This window comes from Kogia breviceps, chromosome 2, assembly GCF_026419965.1.
Source record: "Kogia breviceps isolate mKogBre1 chromosome 2, mKogBre1 haplotype 1, whole genome shotgun sequence".
NCBI lineage: Eukaryota > Metazoa > Chordata > Mammalia > Artiodactyla > Physeteridae > Kogia > Kogia breviceps.
In genome coordinates, this window is record NC_081311.1 from 148289696 (window position 1) to 148311716 (window position 22021).

At 37.1% G+C, this 22021-nt stretch overlaps 1 protein-coding gene across 9 annotated transcripts in view; it reads right to left on the minus strand.

Moving 5' to 3' along the window:
- The window catches only part of ZNF385B (zinc finger protein 385B), a 436659-nt gene that overhangs the window by 201402 nt on the left and 213236 nt on the right, over positions 1-22021 (minus strand). The window contains exon 1 of one of the 9 annotated variants that reach the window (XM_067026404.1): positions 14743-14762. The exons of the other annotated variants lie outside the window; for them this stretch is intronic. Coding sequence (XP_066882505.1) covers positions 14743-14752 — 10 coding nt within the window. The 5' untranslated portion in view covers positions 14753-14762. Of the gene's footprint in view, positions 1-14742; positions 14763-22021 lie in introns of those variants that run through there. 9 annotated transcript variants of the gene reach the window in all.

Below are 22021 nucleotides of genomic sequence, written 5' to 3' on the forward strand. Positions count from 1 at the left end.
GAGGTTCCTTAAAAAACCAAAAATAGAACTACCATATGACGTAGCAATCCCACTACTGGGCATATACCCAGAAAAAACCCATAATTCAAAAAGACACATACATCCCAATAATCACTGCAGCACTGTTTACAATAGCTAGGTCTTGGAAGCAACCTAAATGCCCATCGACAGACGAATGGATAAAGAAGATGTTGTATGTATATGCAATGGAATATTACTCAGCCATAAAATGAACGAAATATGGTCACTTGTAGAGACGTGGATGGATCTAGAGACTGTCATACAGAGTGAAATAAGTCAGAAAGAGAAAAACAAATATCGTATATTTATGCATGTATGTGGAACCTAGAAAAATGGTACAGATGAACCGGTTTGCAGGGCAGAAGTTGAGACACAGATGTAGAGAACAAATGTATGGACACCAAGGGGGGACAGTGGCTGGGGGGCGGTGGTGGTAGTGTGATGAATTGGGCGATTGGGATTGACATGTATACACTGATGTGTATAAAATGGATGACTAATAAGAACCTGCTGTATAAAAAAATAAATAAAATAAAATTCAAATAAAACCCCCCCAAAAACCCAAAGAGACAACATATAGAATAGGAGAAAATGTTTGCAAATGATGTGACTGACAAGGGCTTAATTTCCAAAATATACAAACAACACATAAAACTCAACAACAACAACAACAACAAGTAAATAAATAAATAAATCAGCAAGAAGTGATCAAAGAGGGCTATAATCTGCTTTAGTGCCTGTGGTACTGAAGTGAGGTTTCCTTCAATATCAGCTATATCAGAGACAAAAAAGAACATGTGACTGAGGAGATCCAGGGATGGAGGCAACCAGAAGAGGATATTCAGGTATACTGAGTGAGGACTACTTACATTAAATAGCCAAAATATGGAATAAGAGCATTAGTAATCACAGACATAGTGGGGAAGGGCAAGGATAGACTCACAAAAGAGAGGTGAGATAGTCTATAATATTAACTAAAACATTTAGGGAATCACGTTTTTTTATTCCTCCTCTAGTTAGTCGAGTTTAAATGTTGGCAGATAATGATTTTTTTTTTTAATTTGCTCTTTCTTTTATTATTTCTTGAATAATTTTTTCCAACGTTTTTAGATGGGGCAGAGCAAGGAGTCTGCATCAGAGTGGGATTGGGGGAACTTTGGTAACTCAGAATAGGGTGTCAGAACAGAACAGGTGAGCAAGGCCTCTGTGGCAGAGGATTATCCAGCATGGGGAGTCAGAGCCCCAGTAAGGTAATGAAGGTGTCCCCGTGTGGGAGCAGCCCAGCACCAAGTGTTGCACCCTGAGTGGGGTGAGGATGGTGTCTAACACTGGTGCATGGACCCCAGCCTGCAATGGGGTCTTGGGGAATGGGTGGGGTGAGGAAAACTTTCACATGGGGAGGAAGAGTAGGGGTGGATTGGCTGGCAGCCCCTTGTGGTGTGTCAGAGCCCAGGTGGGGTGAGGAAGGCATCTGTATGGTAGCAGCAATGGGATTACACACAGAGGAATTGATCAGATATGTAAATATTTTAAGAATAATGAGAGCCAATTTCTAACTGGAGAAGTGAGTTATAAATAAGGAAAGGGAGATATGGAAAGAAATGTAAATGTACGTATGTGTGTTTATGCACAGACATATATATACGGTCCTTAGCATTGTCCACGGAGAGGGCTGGATAGCAGCGACATCCCCAAAGGCAATGAGCACATCTCACACCCAGATCTTGCTTTCTAAATACCATTCTCCACTACAAAGGACCAGAATTCCTTGAGAAAAGACTAAAATCAGGGCTAGAGTAAGAAAAATACAAGATAAGCCCAAAATGTCCTACTGTGCCAGAAAACAAGGAGGTGTTAAAAAAAAATGACAAGCCTCCTGAGTCAAAAGGACACAGGAGTCAGCTTGAAAGAGCACCTCTTGCCTGATCTGGGATAATTTGTACATCAAAATAAATGATTGTAAGGGGTTGTAACTTACTGGATAAAATAGAAAACCATGACCCATATGGATAAATAAAAATACATGGAGAATCTGAGGAGAAATGGACTTTTTATGGTTTCAAAGCACCTCCTCACAAAAGGCTTATTAGTTGGAAAGGGTAAAAGTACTCTGTGGCAGGAAAGCTTGGCAAACACCAACTTTATCAAGAACACAATCACTAATGGGAGAAATTAAAATTATCTGAGACCTGATAGGACACAATGAGAGGAAAATGCACTGATTTCATGATATTCCTGTGCAAGATCTATAACCTGAAGTTAATCAAAAAGAAACATCAGAAAATCCAAACTGGCCTGTAATCTTCAAGAGTCAAAGTCATGAAAATTAAAAGAACAAAAAAATGATGAGCAACTGTTCCAGACTAAAGGAGACTAAATAGACATGGCAACTAAATAAAGTGAGTGATGTTGAAATGAATTCCTTAACTATAAAGCACATTATTAGGACAGCTGCCAAAATCTGAATGGTATCTGAGGAGGAGACATAGGAATGTATGTATTTTAGTTTCCCAGTTCTGATGACTATATTATAGTAGTGTAGAAGGTTGACTGGTTTATAGAAAATAAATCATAAGATATTCCAGGGCAATAGGGTAACTCAGAAAAAAAATGTTCTTGGCACTACATTGCAAATTTTCTGTAAATTTGATTTTGTTTAAAAAATTTAAAAATGTCCTTAAAAAGAGAAAGGTAAATATGTAAATCCCTCTATGGAAAAACCACAAGACTTACTAGATATAGTACTAAGCAAAAATATTAAGGTACAGAATATATCAGATGTTACTATTTGTGTGCATGCAAACATATATGCATATACAAATGTATATATGTTTGTGTGTTTTTAGTTTTTTGCTTTGTTTTACTCTGAAACAAAGCACAAAATCCATTAGCAAAGTTTGTTTGGAGGAATGAGGATTAGGGGTTTGGGGGAGAGGAAAGAAAAATTTTACTTTTTATTACATACTTTTCCATATTCTTAAGTTTTGTTACTTTGATTTTTTAAAAAATTAATATTTAGCTTAATAAAATCAGTACAAAATAACTTTTAAAACATAATTCTAATCATAATATCTGTTTGCATTTCCAAATACCAGTATCCTTTCTTTCCACTTTGCTAGGCTAAGAGAAAAGAAATATCACCACTGGAGACTCAATGCATAGCACAGAGCCTGGTACACAGTAGACAATAATTAGCATATTGTTGAACAAATGCATGAGGCAGTAACTCATATACATAGCCATTTCACTAACATATGATTTCATCATTTTTTGAGGTATAGGAGCCTGTGTTTACTGTTATAGTTCCTCTCTATGAAGATTCTAGAAGACTAAAGAAGTAGAGTGAGAGATCTTGCTTGTAAAGATTATGTGTATATAATATGTTTTGGAAGAAAGGAATGTGTTTGAAGTATTAGAAAAGGAGATAAATTCGATTCACATTTCATTTAATTAATCCAAAACCCTATGTTTAGGACACTACTACAGAGAATCATTGCTTGGGTCTACAAATTCAGGGACACTCACAGAGAATAGGCATATATGAGAGAAGGTGACATAAGTTATTCAAGATAAGGGATGCTTGACGACAAATGAAAGCCCAAGTAATAGATATTAAAGGATAAAATGATATTCTTCATGCTTGAGCTTGGTGCACAGGCTATGAGATTTTATTGTTGAAAGAGGAATCCTGTAACAAGCTGCCATTTTGAGAGTGACATTGTGCCTTTTTCAGTCTTTTGCCTCTATCAGTAACTCAAATTTATGCCACATATGATGGGTATTTCATTGCCTTTATCAGAAGTAGAAGAAAAATAAATCAATAAGGTAGGGAGGTGAGAAACCAAGACACAAAAGTCTTTTATGGTTATCTATATAACATTATGAATTTTCTTTGAATTGATGTGTCACAGCACAAGACTTGGCTGACTGATAGCTAAACCTTTCCCTGTCTTACTAGAGAGTTAAGAGGCATTAAATCCACTAGACAATTGATACAGTCATACCCTGATACAAGTAGGATTTGATTAAGGCAAAATAGCAGCATAATAGTTATCTTCAGCATCAAAATGGCAAACATTTGGAAACAATGCCTATTGATTCCCCTTTGCCACTGACATTACTCAAGGGTGAAAACACAAGTACACATGGTGATTTAGCTGCGTAATATAGGAGAAAGACACAGACTTGTTTAAATAATTCTGACTTTAATATCTGCAGAATACACGTTTTATCCCAAGATTTTTTTACCATGTGAGGAAAATTTGGCATAAGGGTCAAATTATACAGGTTGTCTGCAAAGTTAGGTAACTAACATGGGATAAAGCTATTTATTATTATTTTATTGAGATATAATTGACATACAACATTATATTAGTTTCAGGTGTACAACATAATGATTCAATATTTGTGGGGATAAACTTATTTTTAAATACTATGTAAGTTATATTTTGAAACAATATGTTCAATAATGTGTTTTTAGGTGAGGGGCTTCTAACTATATGTAAGGCAATGCAATGGTTAATCTTAAAAAAAAACCCTGCTCAACAAATACACTAACAGAAGTCCAAAAAGCCTAGAAACACAGGGAAAATAAACTATTTGTTGTACTTTTTTAGATTAATAATTGAACATATTGCTTTCCTTTTATAGATACTTTGCCTAAAAATGTGTCCAGAGGCTAAAGAAAAGCACACCGAGCATAATATTTTAAAATGAAGCTAACATATAGTACAAAAATAAGTTCATACTCCTTCCCAAACTCATGGACACACTACATTATACAGCACATAAACCACTCAACCTCTTTCATCACAAATAAATAAATACAAAAACAAAACTAAAATTTCAGTAAGACAGTCCTTGAGACTATTTTTTATGAGAACTCCAAATATGATCTCTAAATCTACAAGTTGATAGAGGAGGATGTGAATGGTGCGCTGTAGAGGCATCCAAGGTCTCTGCATGCTAAAGCATCAGCAGGGTACCACGTGGATGGGCTGGTGTTAGAGTAGGAGATGAGGTGTGACCCACACCTGTGAATACTGTGGGGAACCTAAAGAAGATTGTCCTCCTCATGGAAAGTGGTTAATATTAGTTTCCCTTCACTTTATTGGGATACTTTTTAAAAAATCAGGGAAAAGAGAGTCAGAAAGCAATGAAAAATACATTTCATAGGAGTGCTTCTTTCAATCGTTTAGAAACATAGAAGAGCCTCATTGGGCATGCCAAAACTGTACTGCCAGAAAAAAGTTTTAGTCTCAGTTAGATTAAAAATAGGATTCTGAGATTCCTTTTCAACATGCTAGAGGATCAGCTAACCTTGGCTGAGACCAAGCATTTTAAGGTGTAGATTTGGAAACATGACAAGGGCTGTGACCTATGTAGCTGGAGAGTCCATAGTTAGAACTGGTAAAATATAAAAATAAAGCCAACTATTAGTAGGACAACCTTTTTACAATTATGAGGTTTCATTTTATTTCAATGAGTATTTTTCCAGAGTACAGGTATAGCTATTCATATAAATATATGTTCAATGATCTCTAAAACCATACTTTCTACTGAGCCTCCTAATTCAGAGTCATGTGGTTTATTCCAAAACAGTGTTAACACTGTGCTTGGAGCTGTTTCATGTGTGTTTCAAAGAGCTGAACAGTTTGTGCCCATGGATTCTGGGAAATGCTGCTTTTACAAGTGAGTGCTTAAGGGACTCCCATTAAATAAAAGCACACGTTACTAACAGTGAGGCTTTAAACGGCTCACCTGAGCAGCCAGGAAACTAGGCATTATGGTTATTATGGCACCACTCATAGACACCCTCATCCAAAACAGTGGAATCATTTGCTAGTCCCATAGCCCTTGACGCCCTGCCATTTGTAGTTATTTGCATATTTGCTTCCCAACTAGATGAGCAGTACTCTGAACACTAAGATATTTTCTTAATTTCTCAATTGCTACATAATATACTAGCATATAGTAGATGCTCAGAAATTATTTTTTGAATGAATGAATAACACCACTAGAGTACCATAAATACCTCACTTATTTAATTTGTTAAACTCAACAATTCAGAATTCAGCAAAGCACCAGAAAGTGTGTCTCCAATCCCCCACCCCCAAAAAGCATCAGAAGATTAAAGATTCTTAAGAGAGTACCTATGGTCTCAAGAGTTAGTTTAGAAAAATAATTAAGGCATAAACCTTAAGGGCAGGAATCTTTTCTGCTTCGCTTATCTCAATATCCTCAGGGCCTTTATTGAGCATAATAGATGCTCAATAAAAATGCATTGGGTGAATGATTACAGTAATGGTTATCTCTTTTCTAAATGCACAGAAGAATGAAAATAATTGAACTCAGAAACAGTAGCTAGAGCTGCTATGAACATGGACTGCTGTGGTACATGCCACCTGACACTACTGAATACCAGTAGACCATAAAACAGAATGATCAGAAATGCAAAAGCATGACAAGTTGGGAACATTTCTTTTCGGGGCAAACAGATCTCAGTCCCTCACTAGACCCTGTGCACAGCACAACAATTAACATTTGCATTAAGGATCCCAAGTTAAAATAAAAATTTAAAAGCCAATCAATGTCCAGAACATTCAAGAAAGCACAGAGGAATGTGATGCACAAAAGGAACATTCACATCAATTACTGTTCAAATTAAGTACTAGATGGGGAAGATGTTTTGAAATGAGTTCAGGAGACCATGTGTGCTGGTTCTTCTGTGCTCCCAGACCCTTTCTCTACTTGTTGCCCATTCTGTGTGGGAAAATGAGAGACATCTGAGTATTTCTTTCAGTCTCCTTTCCTTGCCTTCTTTCCGGCAGTGGCATCTTTCTATGCTAACCACTCCCGCTGAGCAGTCTCCCTTCCAGTCTCCGATTTAGCCCACCAAACTTAGACACTTCCATCACCTCCCCTTCTCCTTCAGGAATGGAGACACTTACAGTTGGTCAACAGGAACCTTGACATCTACTGTGGACTCCCCTGAACCTTACCACCCCTCTGCAAACAGGTCCTTTGTTAAATTCTCTTTGAAAATCCCAGTTGATTATGCTTTCAGTGTTCAATCAGAAATTTTTGACTGATACACTATGGAATAGAGTCAGGTCCTTCTTCTTCCTTTGTGTGAGACTTAGATCAAATACATTAGGCACAAGTCAATTATCAAACCAAATCGTCACTATCTCCTCCTCCCACACAAAAGTTCCCTAAAAGGCTGAAAAGACAACATGTTACCAACAGTGGCACACGTTCTCTCGTTTCAACGACAGCTCTGCTAGTGAACAAATCCAGACTGGCCTGTGACTTCCCCACATCGGTCGAGGCCACTTTAATCTTTCTGAAGGGATGGAAAATAATTGGCGATGCTTCTCTGAGTTATTTTGAAATATTTCCATAGAAAGAAACAGAAACGAACATGAGTGAGAGGAGGCAAAGACAGTTTTAACAGAGAAATGTCATGGATCTGGTTCAGCTAAATTTCAAGCAGACTACAGAGGACCACCTTCGATTCAGTGACTTAAGGGATGGAGTAGGGGGCATTTCATGACCTCCCACCATGGGTGGATTGAAGCCTTGGGGCAGGGCTCTTACCCACCCTACCCAGAACATAGTAAATGGATAGTAAGCATAGGGAAGCATAGTAAATGAATGGGAAAAAGACTTGGATTGGGTTCTAATTCCAACTTTCCTGGATGAAACATCTTAGTTAAGTCACTTTGGCTCTCTTACCTAAAACAGAGATGATGAAAAAGTCATATTAATTCCTCATGATGCTGTGGTTCCAAGTATGTGAAGATTATTCTAACCTCTTGGGGATGACACTGTTAGAATTCCAGATTTGGGGAATTTCACTACTCAGTCCTAAATTGGGCTGTATTACAAATCTCACCATTTCTGCTGAAACATTTGCCTCTTCCTGTCTTGAAAACTCTCAGATTCTTCCACTGGAGTGGCAGTAAGTACTCTTTTTAAATTTTATTTATTTATTTTATTTTTTGGCTGTGTTGGGTCTTCGTTTCTGTGCGAGGACTTTCTCTAGTTGCAGCGAGCGGGGGCCGCTCTTCATCACGGTGCACGGGCCTCTCACTGTCGTGACCTCTCTTGTTGCGGAGCACAAGCTCCAGACGCGCAGGCTCAGTAGTTGTGGCTCACGGGCCCAGTTGCTCCGCAGCATGTGGGATCTTCCCAGACCAGGGCTCGAACCCGTGTCCCCTGCATTGGCAGGCAGATTCTCAACCACTGCGCCACCAGGGAAGCCCAATAAGTACTCTTAAGACAATTCTATTATATATGGATTAGAGAATACCTATCATGCACCAGAACTTCCAGGCTGTTACATATGTATTCTTAATCCAACTTTGAAGCCTAATGTCTTTTTAAAGTCAAAACTTCTGTCAAAATCCTCTTGGGAGTATGATTTTTAAAGCATACAGAAACATAATCTGAGCCAATATATTTTAAATGAGGCTCTTTGATTTCTCACATGCTTTGGAAATGTGATACTTGTCTACCTTGTGGAATTCTGTTCTCTGGCTGCCTGGAAAGCTAAGAAGAGTCTTAGATAATTGCATACTCAGTGCTTTCTGAATTCCACTGCTAGTGGACTATTTCTGCCAGATAAACATGATGCCTACCTATAGCATTCTCTGGTCCTCAAACTCCAGTTTTCTGCTGTCATAGCCAAGAATTACAAAGCAAGACCCTGGAATGGAGAACACTGCTACATGATTGCTCTGTGTTAGAGGACTTTTATCACAGAAAAGTGGAAACATTATTGACAAGATAAATTACCTTAAAAGTAGTTAACTTGAGGGCTTCCCTGGTGGCGCAGTGGTTGAGAGTCCGCCTGCCAATGCAGGGGACACGGGTCGGTGCCCTGGTCCGGGAAGATCCCACATGCTGTGGAGCGGCTGGGCCCGTGAGCCATGGCCGCTGAGCCTGCGCGTCCGGAGCCTGTGCCCCGCAACGCGAGAGGCCACAACAGTGAGAGGCCCGCGTACCGAAAAAAAAAAAAAAAAGTTAACCTGAAAAGGCAAGGAGGGCTGTATGATGCATTCCGAATTGCACATATAGCCTATTTTACCACATCACAATGCATACAATGATAGCCCTCCACCTTCTCCATCGGATGTTCATTTGTAGAGGTGAGTATTAATCTTGCAAAGTAAAAGAAAGCAAGATAACCTGAGAATAAGGTCAGCAGGTTAGAGTTTTAACAGATCACAAAAGCAGAACAATCATTTCAGAGAGAGAGAAGAGGGAGAGGAGAGAGAAGAGAGAAAGGAAAGAGAATGGATCGTAGATCCTCCTTTAAAGGAAACAAAAATCTTCCACTGCGTTGTATTAATACTGAAATTCACCCAACTCCACATGAATTCTCAAGTTTGATACTCACTTGCTGATACTATTTCCTTTCAACTAAATTTTCTATCCTATAATTCCATACATGTTAATGAATACCTAAAAGCAAATACCATACAGAAAAAGGGAATGATAATATTCTAGGTAAAAATGATATCACAAACAGACATGAATTCCAAATGATACTGAATTCTACTGGAACTAGTGGAAATAAAACTATGACTTTACAGCTAAGCCCAACGTAGTGTTTAAAGAAAACATATTTCAACAGAACTGCCAGAACAGTTGACTCATTCTACATTTAATAGACTATATTAGTATCTAGAGATGTTAACGTTTAATTTAGCAAAGGACTGCCTCTGCGTCAAACAGAAAAAAGTTTAATTTAGATTTTATTCTGTTTTTGATTTATGTCAATAGGTGTGGTCACTGGTTTAAAGGAAAACCAGAAGTTTATCTTTCTTTTTATGGATAGTATTAACATTTGTCCCAGAGAGACTGCTGTATTTTATGGACAGTAATACTCCTATCTCCTAAATTTAAATCTCTTTTTCTATAATTTTAAAAGACAGTGATTGACATAAAAAGGCACAACACATAAAATTATAGCTACTAATTGGCATGCATTTATCATATAGTAGGCAATGTGCAGAAGGGTTTTTGTTTGTTTGTTTGTTTGTTTGTTTGTTTGTTTGTTTGTTGGTATGCGGGCCTCTCACTGTTGTGGCCTCTCCCGTTGCGGAGCACAGGCTCCGGACGCGCAGGCCTAGCGGCCATGGCTCACGGGCTTAGTTGCTCCGCGGCCTGTGGGATCTTCCCGGATCAGGGCACGAACCCGTGTCTCCTGCATCGGCAGGCGGATTCTCAACCACTGCGCCACCAGGGAAGCCCCAGAAGGTTTTATGTACATTAATCTGATTAATCCTCATGATACTGGAATTCCACAAGGTGGACATTATGATCCCCAAGTTAGCTAAAGACAAGAAACCGAGGCTTAAAGAGGTTAAGTGATTTGCCAAGGGTCACAGAACAAAGAAGAGATGGAGCTGGAATTCAAATCCAAGTACATTTTGTTCTTAAGTCTTTTCCTCATTTTCTTTTATAACTAAAAAGAGTAAAAGGTACAACAAATGACCATATTTGTCTTATTAGAACATAAATACTAGTTTCAAATATAAGTACTATGCCAGACGTAAGCTACTTCATACTAAAATAAACTAAGCTCAACATCACTAATCATTAGAGAAATGCAAATCAAAACTACAATGAGGTATCACCTCACACGGGTCAGAATGGCCATCATCAAAAAATCTACAAACAATAAACTCTGGAGAAGGTGTGGAGAAAAGGGAACCCTCCTGCCCTGTTGGTGGGAATGTAAATTGATACAGCCATTATGGAGAACAGTATGGAGGTTCCTTAAAAAAGTACAAATAGAACTACCATATGACCCTGCAATCCCACTACTGGACATATACCCGGAGAAAACCATAATTCAAAAAGAGTCATGTACCACAATGTTCACTGCGGCTCTATTTACAATAGCCAGGACATGGAAGCAACCTAAGTGTCCACTGACAGATGAATGGATAAAGAAGACATGGCACACATATACAATGGAGTGTTACTCAGCCATAAAAAGAAATGAAATTGAGTTATTTGTGGTGAGGTGGGTGGACATAGAGTCTGTCATACAGAGTGAAGTAAGTCAGAAAGAGAAAAACAAATACCGTATGCTAACACATATATATGGAATCTAAAAAAACAGTACTGATGAACCTGGTGGCAGGACAGGAATAAAGACGCAGATGTACAAAACAGACTTGAGGACACGGGGAGGGGGAAGGGTAAGCTGGGACGAAGTGAGAGAGTAGCATTGACATATATACACTACCAAATGTAAAATAGATAGCGAGTGGGAAGCAACAGCATAGCACAGGGATATCAGCTCTGTGCTTTGTGACCACCTAGAGGGGTGGGATAGGGAGGGTGGGAGGGAGATGCAAGAGGGAGGGGTTATGGGGACACAGGTATACATATAGCTGATTCACTTTGTTGTACAGCAGAAACTAACACAACATTGTAAAGAAATTACGCTCCAATAAAGATGTGAAAAAAAAAACCCACAATTCAGTAAAATTCACACTCTATAGGCTTATAGTCTTTTGAGATCCTCATCCAGAGCAGTGCTTCTCAACTTTTGTTTTCATTATTGCCCCGCTTAATGGGTCTTCTTTACAATTGTGTCTTTAATGGGATGCCCCATGAAATTTTAATACCACAGATATACCACATCTGTTTATATACTATATCTGTGCATAAAAGGAGTACGATTTTTTTTTTTTGCTCCTAGAATGAATTTTTGCCCCTTGGTGGGCAATGAGAATGCTTAATCTAGAGGATGTACCTCTTTGTTTATCCCAAACCTTCCAACCCACTAGCTATTATTTAACATTGTATGGGGTTAGGGTTTTACATTTTTAGCTTAAAGTTTTACAGTGAGTTAAAATGCAAATTCATAGAATATGTTGAGCCATTTGTATCTTCGTGTGAAAAGAAGAGTGCAAAGCCAGTTTGATAGGGGAAAAGAAAATGTGAGGGCCCTCCCTACCAGAGCGGGAGGAAGGGAGGACAGAGAGCCTCTGGCGCCAGAAAGCCTGTGTCACAACTGAGCTTCAGTCTAGTCCTGCCGAACAAGCTAACATGAAGTCCTTTAAGAAGAGATGCTAACTTCCATTCGAGATGAACAAGAAATCTTAGTCATAAGCCACCTCAGTGACCATCACCTTATTGATTAATGTGTAAATATTAGGTTTCCTGCCTGAGAAGAATTTTCTGTTTGGTTCCTTTCAGGCCTGTTTGCATATTCCCAATTGCTATGTGGCCAGGAACAAGAAAGTTTATGTAATGTTCCAAAGAAATTGCTCAACACCATGGCTCATTTTAACACAGGTATGAATAGAAGACAGAAATGAATTCACAAATACTTCTTTCACATGCACTGTCAAATATAACTTTTAACCCCCAGAGGCCAAAATAGTCTTAACCATTGAAGTAATTATAGCTCACAACTATAATTTAGAGTTAGTTCTGGTTGACTCTAAATTCACACAGGAAAATAATTCACTCATGTTGCTGGAACACTGGAGTAAGTAGCTTCATAAAACCTATACAGTTTCAGCAATCCTAGAAAGTATGGTGAATCTAAATAGAAATCAATAGAGGATAATTTAATAAGACAACAATAATAATTGTCTACCATATATTGGTCACCAACTTAAAGGTTAAAGTACTATACTTGACACTTTATAAATATTACCTACTTAATTCTTACAGCAATCCTGTGAGATAAAAAATTATATTGTCATTTACAGAGGAAATGAATTCAGAAAGGATGGATTTTTTCCTGAAACAAGTTACCAAGTAAAGGAAGAGAAATTCAAACTCCTGTCATCTAAAGCTCATGCTTTGCCACTTTAGCCACAGTGAAATTATCTCAGTGAAATGACAGAAAGACTCACATCTGCAAACTTTATTTCCAATCAAATGGAGGACTCTTGGACAAGTGGAGAGGTAATGAATATGGTATATAACATAGTTTGAGATTTTGCATGTGAGAAGCTACTGTGTAGATGATTTCAAATGAAGGACCACTTTTTCTTTTTTTTAACGTAAATGTCTTCAAGGCGGTATTGGTCAGAATTTTCTGACGTTGAGGGTTGTAAAACATATGCTTGTGTATCAAAACCTTGGTAAATGGTAAACAAAATGGCAGCTGCTTCACAGAAGCATAGGTGCACTTTCCAGAGGTTGGGACTATCATCCTAAATTGTCTACATCATCCATTCCCTATTAATGGCATTGGATCTTATGGTCTGAAGGAGCTCCCATGTGAAGGGATGGCCCTTGTTTAAGACTTCCAGTGTATTTTATACTTGTATATAGCACCTCCAACATGAAAGTATAATGAAAATTAAGAAGGCAGAAGTGGAATAGCAAAAACACACACAAAAAAGTAAAGCTCTAAGAAATCAATTTATGGAGGAGTATACCCGATGATTAGGAGCAACATTGAGGAGCCAGAACACAGACTTGGGTCTCCTTATTCCTAGACCAGTATTTTTTTTCATAAAAGTACACTGTTACCAAGTAGAATAATAAATAGGCTTGAAATTACAACAAAAGTTGACCTAAAAAAATACATAATCAATTATAAGCTTTCTCTGTGCAAACTGACCTAATATTTAAATAATTTAAACACAGTGACAAGAAAGGAGAAATATAATTTATCTTTTAAACTACTAACAAGATTATGCTTACTATGTCCCAAATGGATTATCAAATATCCCTATATAGTGACATTGTGAGTAGCTCCAAAATAAAGGCTGAAATTGTTCTCGCATGTGAAGTAATGTGTGCAACTGGTCAAAGTATAACCACTGCAATAAAAGACGTCTTCACTTAATTTCCTGGAGATTTCAGATGTGTGTTTAGCCTTTATTAACTGGAAAATTCCTCTACTCATTGTATACTTACTGACATATTCTATGAGGAAGATGTTTGTTTTCCAAGTAAATAACCCAAACCATAAAGTTCAGCCAGCGTTTCACAATATTAACTTGACAATAAAGCATTTTATCAATGAAACATTTTTATATGTTTATGTAGCCGCCAATGAAATTCTTATTTAATTATGCTCCTCTGAGAAAACATCCTATATCAGATCTTTGAAAGGTTTTGCCAGATTTCTCTCAAGACTAATGCATGCAACTGCTACATTTAAAAATATCTTATATTGTATAAGATATAATAGTGAACATTACTAAAGAGATGCAGCATCAAACACTTTACCTTTTCAATGTTCTACTACTTAAAACTAATTTTATAGCTGACAACCTAGGCATTTCCATATATTTTAAATATTAATAAAATAATCGTGTAGAACCAGCCCTTTCTAGAAGACTGATCATAGCATTTTAACAACATATGGAAGTCCAACATATTTTTAAAACAGAAGTCATGTTAGCACTTGGTTCACGAAGACTCTGTTGTCTATAACAACTACTGATTAAACCCCCAAATGTTGCGCTCATCTTAATGGAAGGAAAAACATGCAGGTATGCTAGTCATGACAGCTTCCTTAACTTAGAGACACATTTTCAACATTATTCTAAATTGCCAAACCTCATCACCCAAAATCCTAGGAGGACAAATAATACTAATCATGGCATTGCCCAGCACTATATGAAATCTATACAAATCTGGAAAATTACAGCTAAAGCCAAGTATACCTCCATATGTATTTCCTATCACTTTAGAACAAATCCACCATTTGTAAGTTATGTTACTTACCTAGAAGCATGTTTGTTAGCAATAGTCAATTCAGCCAGTCTGTAATCTCTGTATAACAAAGGTATCAAGAGGTGAGAAGTACGTTAACCTGCTGCACGTTTTATTACAGAGAGAGTGTGAGCCTTTACAGACTCTTCTTTCTATCCTAAGTCTGCTGGAGTACTGGACTGACTCCACTTGCTCACTGTGGACCTTGGTTGAAACTAACAAACAATACAGTGACTGTCAGTTGATGCTGCCTTCTCAGCCCAGAGAGCCAAAAAAAATTATGGAAAAGTAGGTTACTTCACTGGAGTTGGAGATGTAAATTCTGAATTTATCATGCTGTTTCTTTAAAATTCCAAGTAACATTTTCTACTAAATTCACAAATTAAAAAAGTAAAATGCATGCAAATAAGCTTACAGAATCATATTTTAAAAATCTAAGTACCTGCTTTTTTCCCCAATGTTTCTTTTTCCTCTAAGAATTTAAAATACATTTAGCTCTAAACTAAAAAGAAATTATTCTGCAAAATAAACTCTGTATAATATATGTGTTTTTAGGGAAGACTGTATGTTAAAATTATATCACTCATCATTAAGGATCAGAGAATGCAAATATGTTTATTATTTGGTGTTATGAGCTTGAGCCTCCAATGAGATTTCGGTTTCACAAAGGATTGTTTGTTTGACTCCAATAGAGAGAGAATTATTTCTGAAATAGGTTTCTCCTGAGAGAACAAACCTTACAGTTTTAAAGCAATAAGGATATTGCAGTGAACATTTAAAAAAGGAATATCTCATTTCTATTTTTCTACTGGATATGAATTAACAATTTAAAAAGAGAAAAATCTATCTGAGCTCAAAGGAAGAACACACAACATGCCAGCCAGCACTAAAGCCAATAAGTTGAATGTGATTTCTGAGACTATGTTTTCTAAAGTAGAAAATAAAATGTCATATCCAAATATCACATATTTTTGCAACTGTTTTAAAATCATCCTGCAGTGGATATTACCTTTTACATATTATAATGACAGTGGACACCAATTAAACTATATATACCTTCCTGGGGTCCAGATACTTGAGCAGTGAAGTTTTACAGGTATTCATTCATGTTTCTCTATTTCCCTATTAAAGATAATTTGGGGATTCAACTTTTACATGATTAGCTACTTTAATTTTGGTTAAAGTAGGTTAAAAGTTAAAAATAAGAAAAGTGAGAGAAAGTCTGAGAAACGTGTAAAAGGGAAATAAATCTAGGAAGGAAGAGAACAAAGGGAGACAGGTGGCCAAGGATGATAATGATAAAACATACCAAGGTCTGGGGGATTTTGGCCATTGTAAAATGTAGGCCTTTTGTATATTAAATATATATATTTGGATGTAGTGATCTGAAGGATTACATGTATAAATTTTCATATTGGATAAACCAAGTTTCAATAAGTACAGGGGTATGTGTGTGTGTATGTTTATATAATAAACGCTTCTCTATAAATGTGGAAGGAGGCCTCTCCCCCTGCCCTTGACTCTCCATTCACTTTAACCTAATGGTTGTCACACTTGAGCAACATCAGAAATCCCCCCAAGGACTTGTTAAAACAGACTGCTGGGTCCAACCCCTAGAGTTTCTGATTCAGTCTGTCTAGGGTAGGGCCTGAGAATTTACATTAGAACAAATTCCCAGGTGATGTTGATGTTTTTAGTCCTGGGACCACACTTTGAAAACCGTTGCTCTAGTTCATTATGTTATGCTAGCATCTAGCATGAGAACGTTTCCACTGTAAATTGTTTATTACCATATTACATAGATTCTAAGGTCTTTTCCCCCACATTTTCACAGCTCTGAATCAGGATGTGTCTATAATTAATCACACCTTATAATAACTATGCAAAAGGCAGCACTCACAGCTGTAATGGTCAGCGTCAGTGTCTGCATGGACTTGGTTATAGCTGTTCATATTGTCTCTTCAGTTGAGTGATATCATTTTTGAATGATATCATATGTTGAGTTTGCTATTTACAAATGTTTTTGTTGGAATCTACGCTTTAAGAAAACCCACGATGATTTGATTTTAAAAATAAGTCATTGCATACAAAGCTGAAATACAAACAGATGTGACATATGTATTTGTTATTAGTGAAGCAGATGTTAATTACTGGAGAAATGACAGCAATTTCAGACTTTCTTAGAAAGCAGCGTTCTGTTCCATTAGAGGATATAAGAAAAGTAACCATAAGAGTAAGTAACTATGGTACGTGTAAAAATTTTGCTTATCACAGGCCCAGTAATGCAACTGAAGGTAGAAGAAATTGCCATATCCCTCTGAATAGGAATTTCAAAGTGATGAGTTGGTGTGAATAATTCACAGGTCCAGAGGGACTCTCTTTAAGGCTCTGAGTCATAGTTTATTGACAGTATTTTTTTTTCTGTCTTAGTGATGAAGTAATGATGCGACTCAAAATTAAGAAAATCTTAGGTTTGATAAAACATGATATTATTGGGAAATAAAACAATCACTCCTGGTAGCAGCTATTTAAAAATTAATGATCAACGAGTTGATTTAAAGCAGGTTTTTGTTGTTGTTGTTCCAAGTGTGGTAATGGAAAAGCCTAAAGAATCACCAGGATGCCTGCTAAAAATACATATATTTGAGACTACCAGAGATCTATTGACTCAAACTGCTTTGGTTTGAGAACAACTGACCATTTCACCTCCAAGTAAATAGCAATTTAATAAGAATGACACCACTGGAGGATTCCCAGATGTTAGGGGTAATAATATATTTCTAAAAAAAAAACTACCTTTGACTCCAAATCAATTACAATAAACCTTTGATACTGCCTAAATGAGTAAAGCTATACATGGACACCTCTGTGACAGTTTATCCCCATAGGAAGTTTTAAAAACCAAAACACCAAAATGCATACATATTCCAGTGGCCCTTTGTGAAAGCAGAAGAGAAAAAGCCAGAGGCAAAGGTGCATGCTCATCTGACCAGACCCAAAGCAAGTAATGCTTGACAGGAGGGCATGATACTAGGAAGGACACAGAAGCACTATATATCTCCACATCAGAGACTCCAACCCCTGACTCAGGGGTTATACAGTGGAGTACCCGTATAACCCTCAACTGGTGTGAAGGATTTGAAAGAAATGGTAAGACAAACAGGATGTAAAAACCAGGAAAGTTGCCCAACATCACTGAGTCTGTTTCCTGAGTAACAGAATAAAGGTACTGTTAGAGTAGATTTCTGTGGTTCATCTTAGCTCTAAAATTATGTAATGTTTAAAAGCTTTCATAAAATGGTGTGGCCTCTTTCAAAATTTTATTAAAAAATTTATAGGGCTTCCCTGGTGGCGCAGTGGTTGAGAATCCGCCTGCCGATGCAGGAGACACGGGTTCGTGCCCTGGTCCGGGAAGATCCCACATGCCGCGGAGCAACTAAGCCCGTGAGCCATGGCCGCTGGGCCTGCGCGTCCGGAGCCTGTGCTCCGCAACGGGAGAGGCCACAACAGTGAGAGGCCCGCATACAGCAAAAAAAAAAAAAAAAAAAAAAATTTATAAAAGCAAATGACTAATTAATACAAGAAAAGGGGCATTTGTGATGGTTTGAATTGTGTCTCCTCCCCCTCCCCATTCATATATTGAAGATACTAATGCCCAGTATTTCAGAATGTGATCTTATTTGGAGATAGGGTCTTTACAGAGGTAACCAAGTTGAAATGAGGTCGTTAGGATGGGCCCTCATCCATTATGACTGGTGTCTTTATAAAGACAGAAATTTGGATGTGAATGGGTACAGAGGGAGACAATGTGCAGAGACACAGGGAAAAGATGGCCGTCCACCAGCCAAGGAGAGAGACCTGAAACAGATCCTTTCCTCAGAGCTCTCAGAAGGAACTAATGCTTCTGACACCTTGGATTCAGAATTTTAGCCTCCAGGACTGTGAGATGATACATTTTTGTCGTGAAAGCCACTCAGTTTGTAGTACTTTGTTCCGACAGCCCTAGGAAACTAACAGCATTGATACCAGGTCCTTGATGTTAAGTCTACGTTAACTTCATAAAAGGTAGTGGAGACTGACCACCACTCACTCTCTTTCTCTAAGAAGTTGCAATAGCAGTAGGAGTAGCTATTTTTGGAAAGTTAGTTACAACTCAGATGTTTTATATTTGTTCTTTCTTTAAGGTTTCTTTAATCAGGGTGGTCCTGCATTTGTATATTTAAGTAGATTTTAAGGAGCTGTTGTTTTTTTTCATACTTGCTTTACTCTCTGTATTTTCTACTCCACTAATACTTGCTTTTGTCTTTATTAACATCTGCTTCCTAACTTCTGATTAATTTTGATATACTTTTTCTAGGTGTTTTTTTTTGTGTGTGTGTGGCATGCAGGCCTCTCACTGTTGTGGCCTCTCCCGTTGCGGAGCACAGGCTCCGGACACGCAGGCTCAGCGGCCATGGCTCACGGGCCCAGCCGCTCCGCGGCATGTGGGATCTTCCCGGACCGGGGCACAAACCCGTATCCCCTGCATCAGCAGGCGGACTCTCAACCACTGCGCCACCAGGGAAGCTCCTTTTTCTAGTTTTTAAGATGCATACATGCCTCATTTATTTTCAATTTTTGTTTTTTAATATGAAAAACCATTTAAGAGCACAGTTTTTGGTAAGACGGTTTCCCTTCCATTAACTTTTAGCTAATCTATCATTTTAAGTTTTGATTTTCCTCTTCTCTCCTTACTTGATGATTAATACAACTGAGAGATAGAAATAACATGTTATCTTTTATTCTATCTTTAGTATTAATTAATTTAGTTTGGCCTTGGGCCAATCACTCACTTTCCATGAGCTTCTGTGAAATTGGCTGTGTGAGGATCAAACCAATTGAATATGACAATATTTGAAACAATAAATTGCTGTACAAATTTAAGTCATTGTTTTAATTATTTTTGATTAACTCACTATACATAAAGAAATTAGGGTAATCCTTGGGGACATCAGAATTGCTTAACTTTGGAGTTTTGACTTTTCATTTCTGTTTGGTGTATTATTAATCATCTCAAATTGTCTATAAGTTTACAATTTTATGGAAAAATGGCAATAATTCACCTGCTAGCTCAGTTTTAGTCGATGAATTTCTTTCAAGGAGGGAAACTGTTTTAAAGATCCATCTCCTGAAATAATCAGTCATTACCATTTAAGAGTGGGAACAAAAGGAGCTAGCATTTACCTAAAGCCAGTTATGTGTCAGGCACTCTTTTAGGTGTTTTACATTCAATTCTTATAACAACTGTTGCACAGATGAAGATACTAAGAGAGAATAAGTAAATTGCCCAAGGTCATAAATCTTCCAATCCAGTGCTCCCTCCAAGCTCCCTCCCTATAAGGACAAATGAATTCAGACAGCAGGGTTGAACTGTCCAGAGAATGTAAAATATTTCTTCTTTTATAAATCATTTTTAAGTAAAAGTAAATGTGTTTCAAAAAAGCAATAGTCCTTTTGTTTCTCTTTGATTTTTATTTTTCTTCAGAAGAGATTTTTACTTTCCTTTAGGGGAGAATGAAAGTATCTGAGAGCAATCATTTTACTTTGAACTACACCATTATTTCAGAATTTTCTATCATGCTGAATATTAAGTTTTAGCACATCTTATGTATTAATTCAAGAGTTCTTATATTTAGTATCTAAAATACATGTAAAATCCTTTAGTAGCATTCATTTTTAATATTTAATGCTCAGTTTTTACTTAAGACCACCTAAAGGTATTAACTACAATTATTTCTGGTGAGATTATGCTTAACTGAGGACAAATTGTAGCCTAATCAGCTTTGCAATTTTCTACAAGTACAGCTCTCTGTAGAGGAAAGACCATTACTACTAACTAGGCTGGCACTTATTTGAATAGAGTGAACATTTAGGGAGTTATATGAGTTCTGAGTGTGAAAATCCAGAATGGATTCAAAAAAGAGCAATAAAGAATAAGAAGAAATGATAAAAACTGTTGTATTAGTGAAGATGTTCATGACATTATATGTAATCACAAACATATAGAAGCATCCTAAATGCTCAACAGCAGAGGAATGGGTATGTTGATACTGTGAAATATTACAAAATACATTCAGTAACATAGGAAAATGTTCACATTATGAAATATTACAAAATATGTTAAGTGACATAGGAAAATGTTCACTATATAACAAGTGGGAGAAACTATGTAGAACTGGATATACAATAGAGGTCACATATGTAAATAAAAAGCATATTCTATATGTACGTGAATGTTTGTACATGTGCACAGCTACAGAAACATGTTTAGAAGAAAATACCAGAAAATATGTTAAACACTGCAGGTTTATTGAAAATTTTACTTTATTGTCTACTCTTTTCTGTATTGTTACATTTTTTGTACTAAACTGAAAAAAAACACAAAACCTCATTTTAAAAACTGCATTGGGGGTATTTGGTTATTTAAAAGAAAATTTATATGACTTCCAAAAGTAGGGAGGCAGAACTTGCTAACCTAGACAATCTCACTTATAAAACTTATAGTAGGTAAGTGTTGAGAACTAGTTAAGTTCTCAAGTTTCTTTGGGGCCCTAATGATCCTCTGATTTGACTGGAGCAAGGCAAGCATGGGACTAATAAATACATGCCAGAGGCTCACCTTGATCACTGTTACAGTGCAAATGTATAGTAAGTGGTGTGAAATAAACAAGATAAAAGGGAATGAGGATAATGGTAATACAATATTTATAAGAGGCCTCAGCCATCAATTCCCAGAACTCCTCAGTGATTCAATCTCTTCGTCTGTAGTATCTGCATCCATATAGATGAGTATCAAGAGCCTGCAGAGAGGTGATGGCGGGAAACCAGCCCACGCATAGGCTTAACGTGCATGATTTCTTCCAAGGCATTAAATCTTTTTAACCACTATGGTAGCATTGCCATTTTTACCCAAGTATTTTAACTTACATGAAAGAAATGATTTATACGCCCTTAAATAACATGACCCTCATTAAAGTATTTATCCTCTATCAATGCCATCAGAAGATTTCCAAGACAATATAGTGACATATAGTTAACATGGTTCAGACATATCAGATCTCTGCACAACTGGACACATCAAAAGAATTATCATGTCATCAATGATGCTACCAAACAGAGCACCTGCTCCCCTCCCACATTAGATAGCAGACGTTCAAATAATACCATGTAGATTTTCTTAAGCTGGATCCTGAGATGTGTCAAGTTTTTCAACAGGGTTAAATCAGAAATGTTATAATTTTTTCTTTTCATT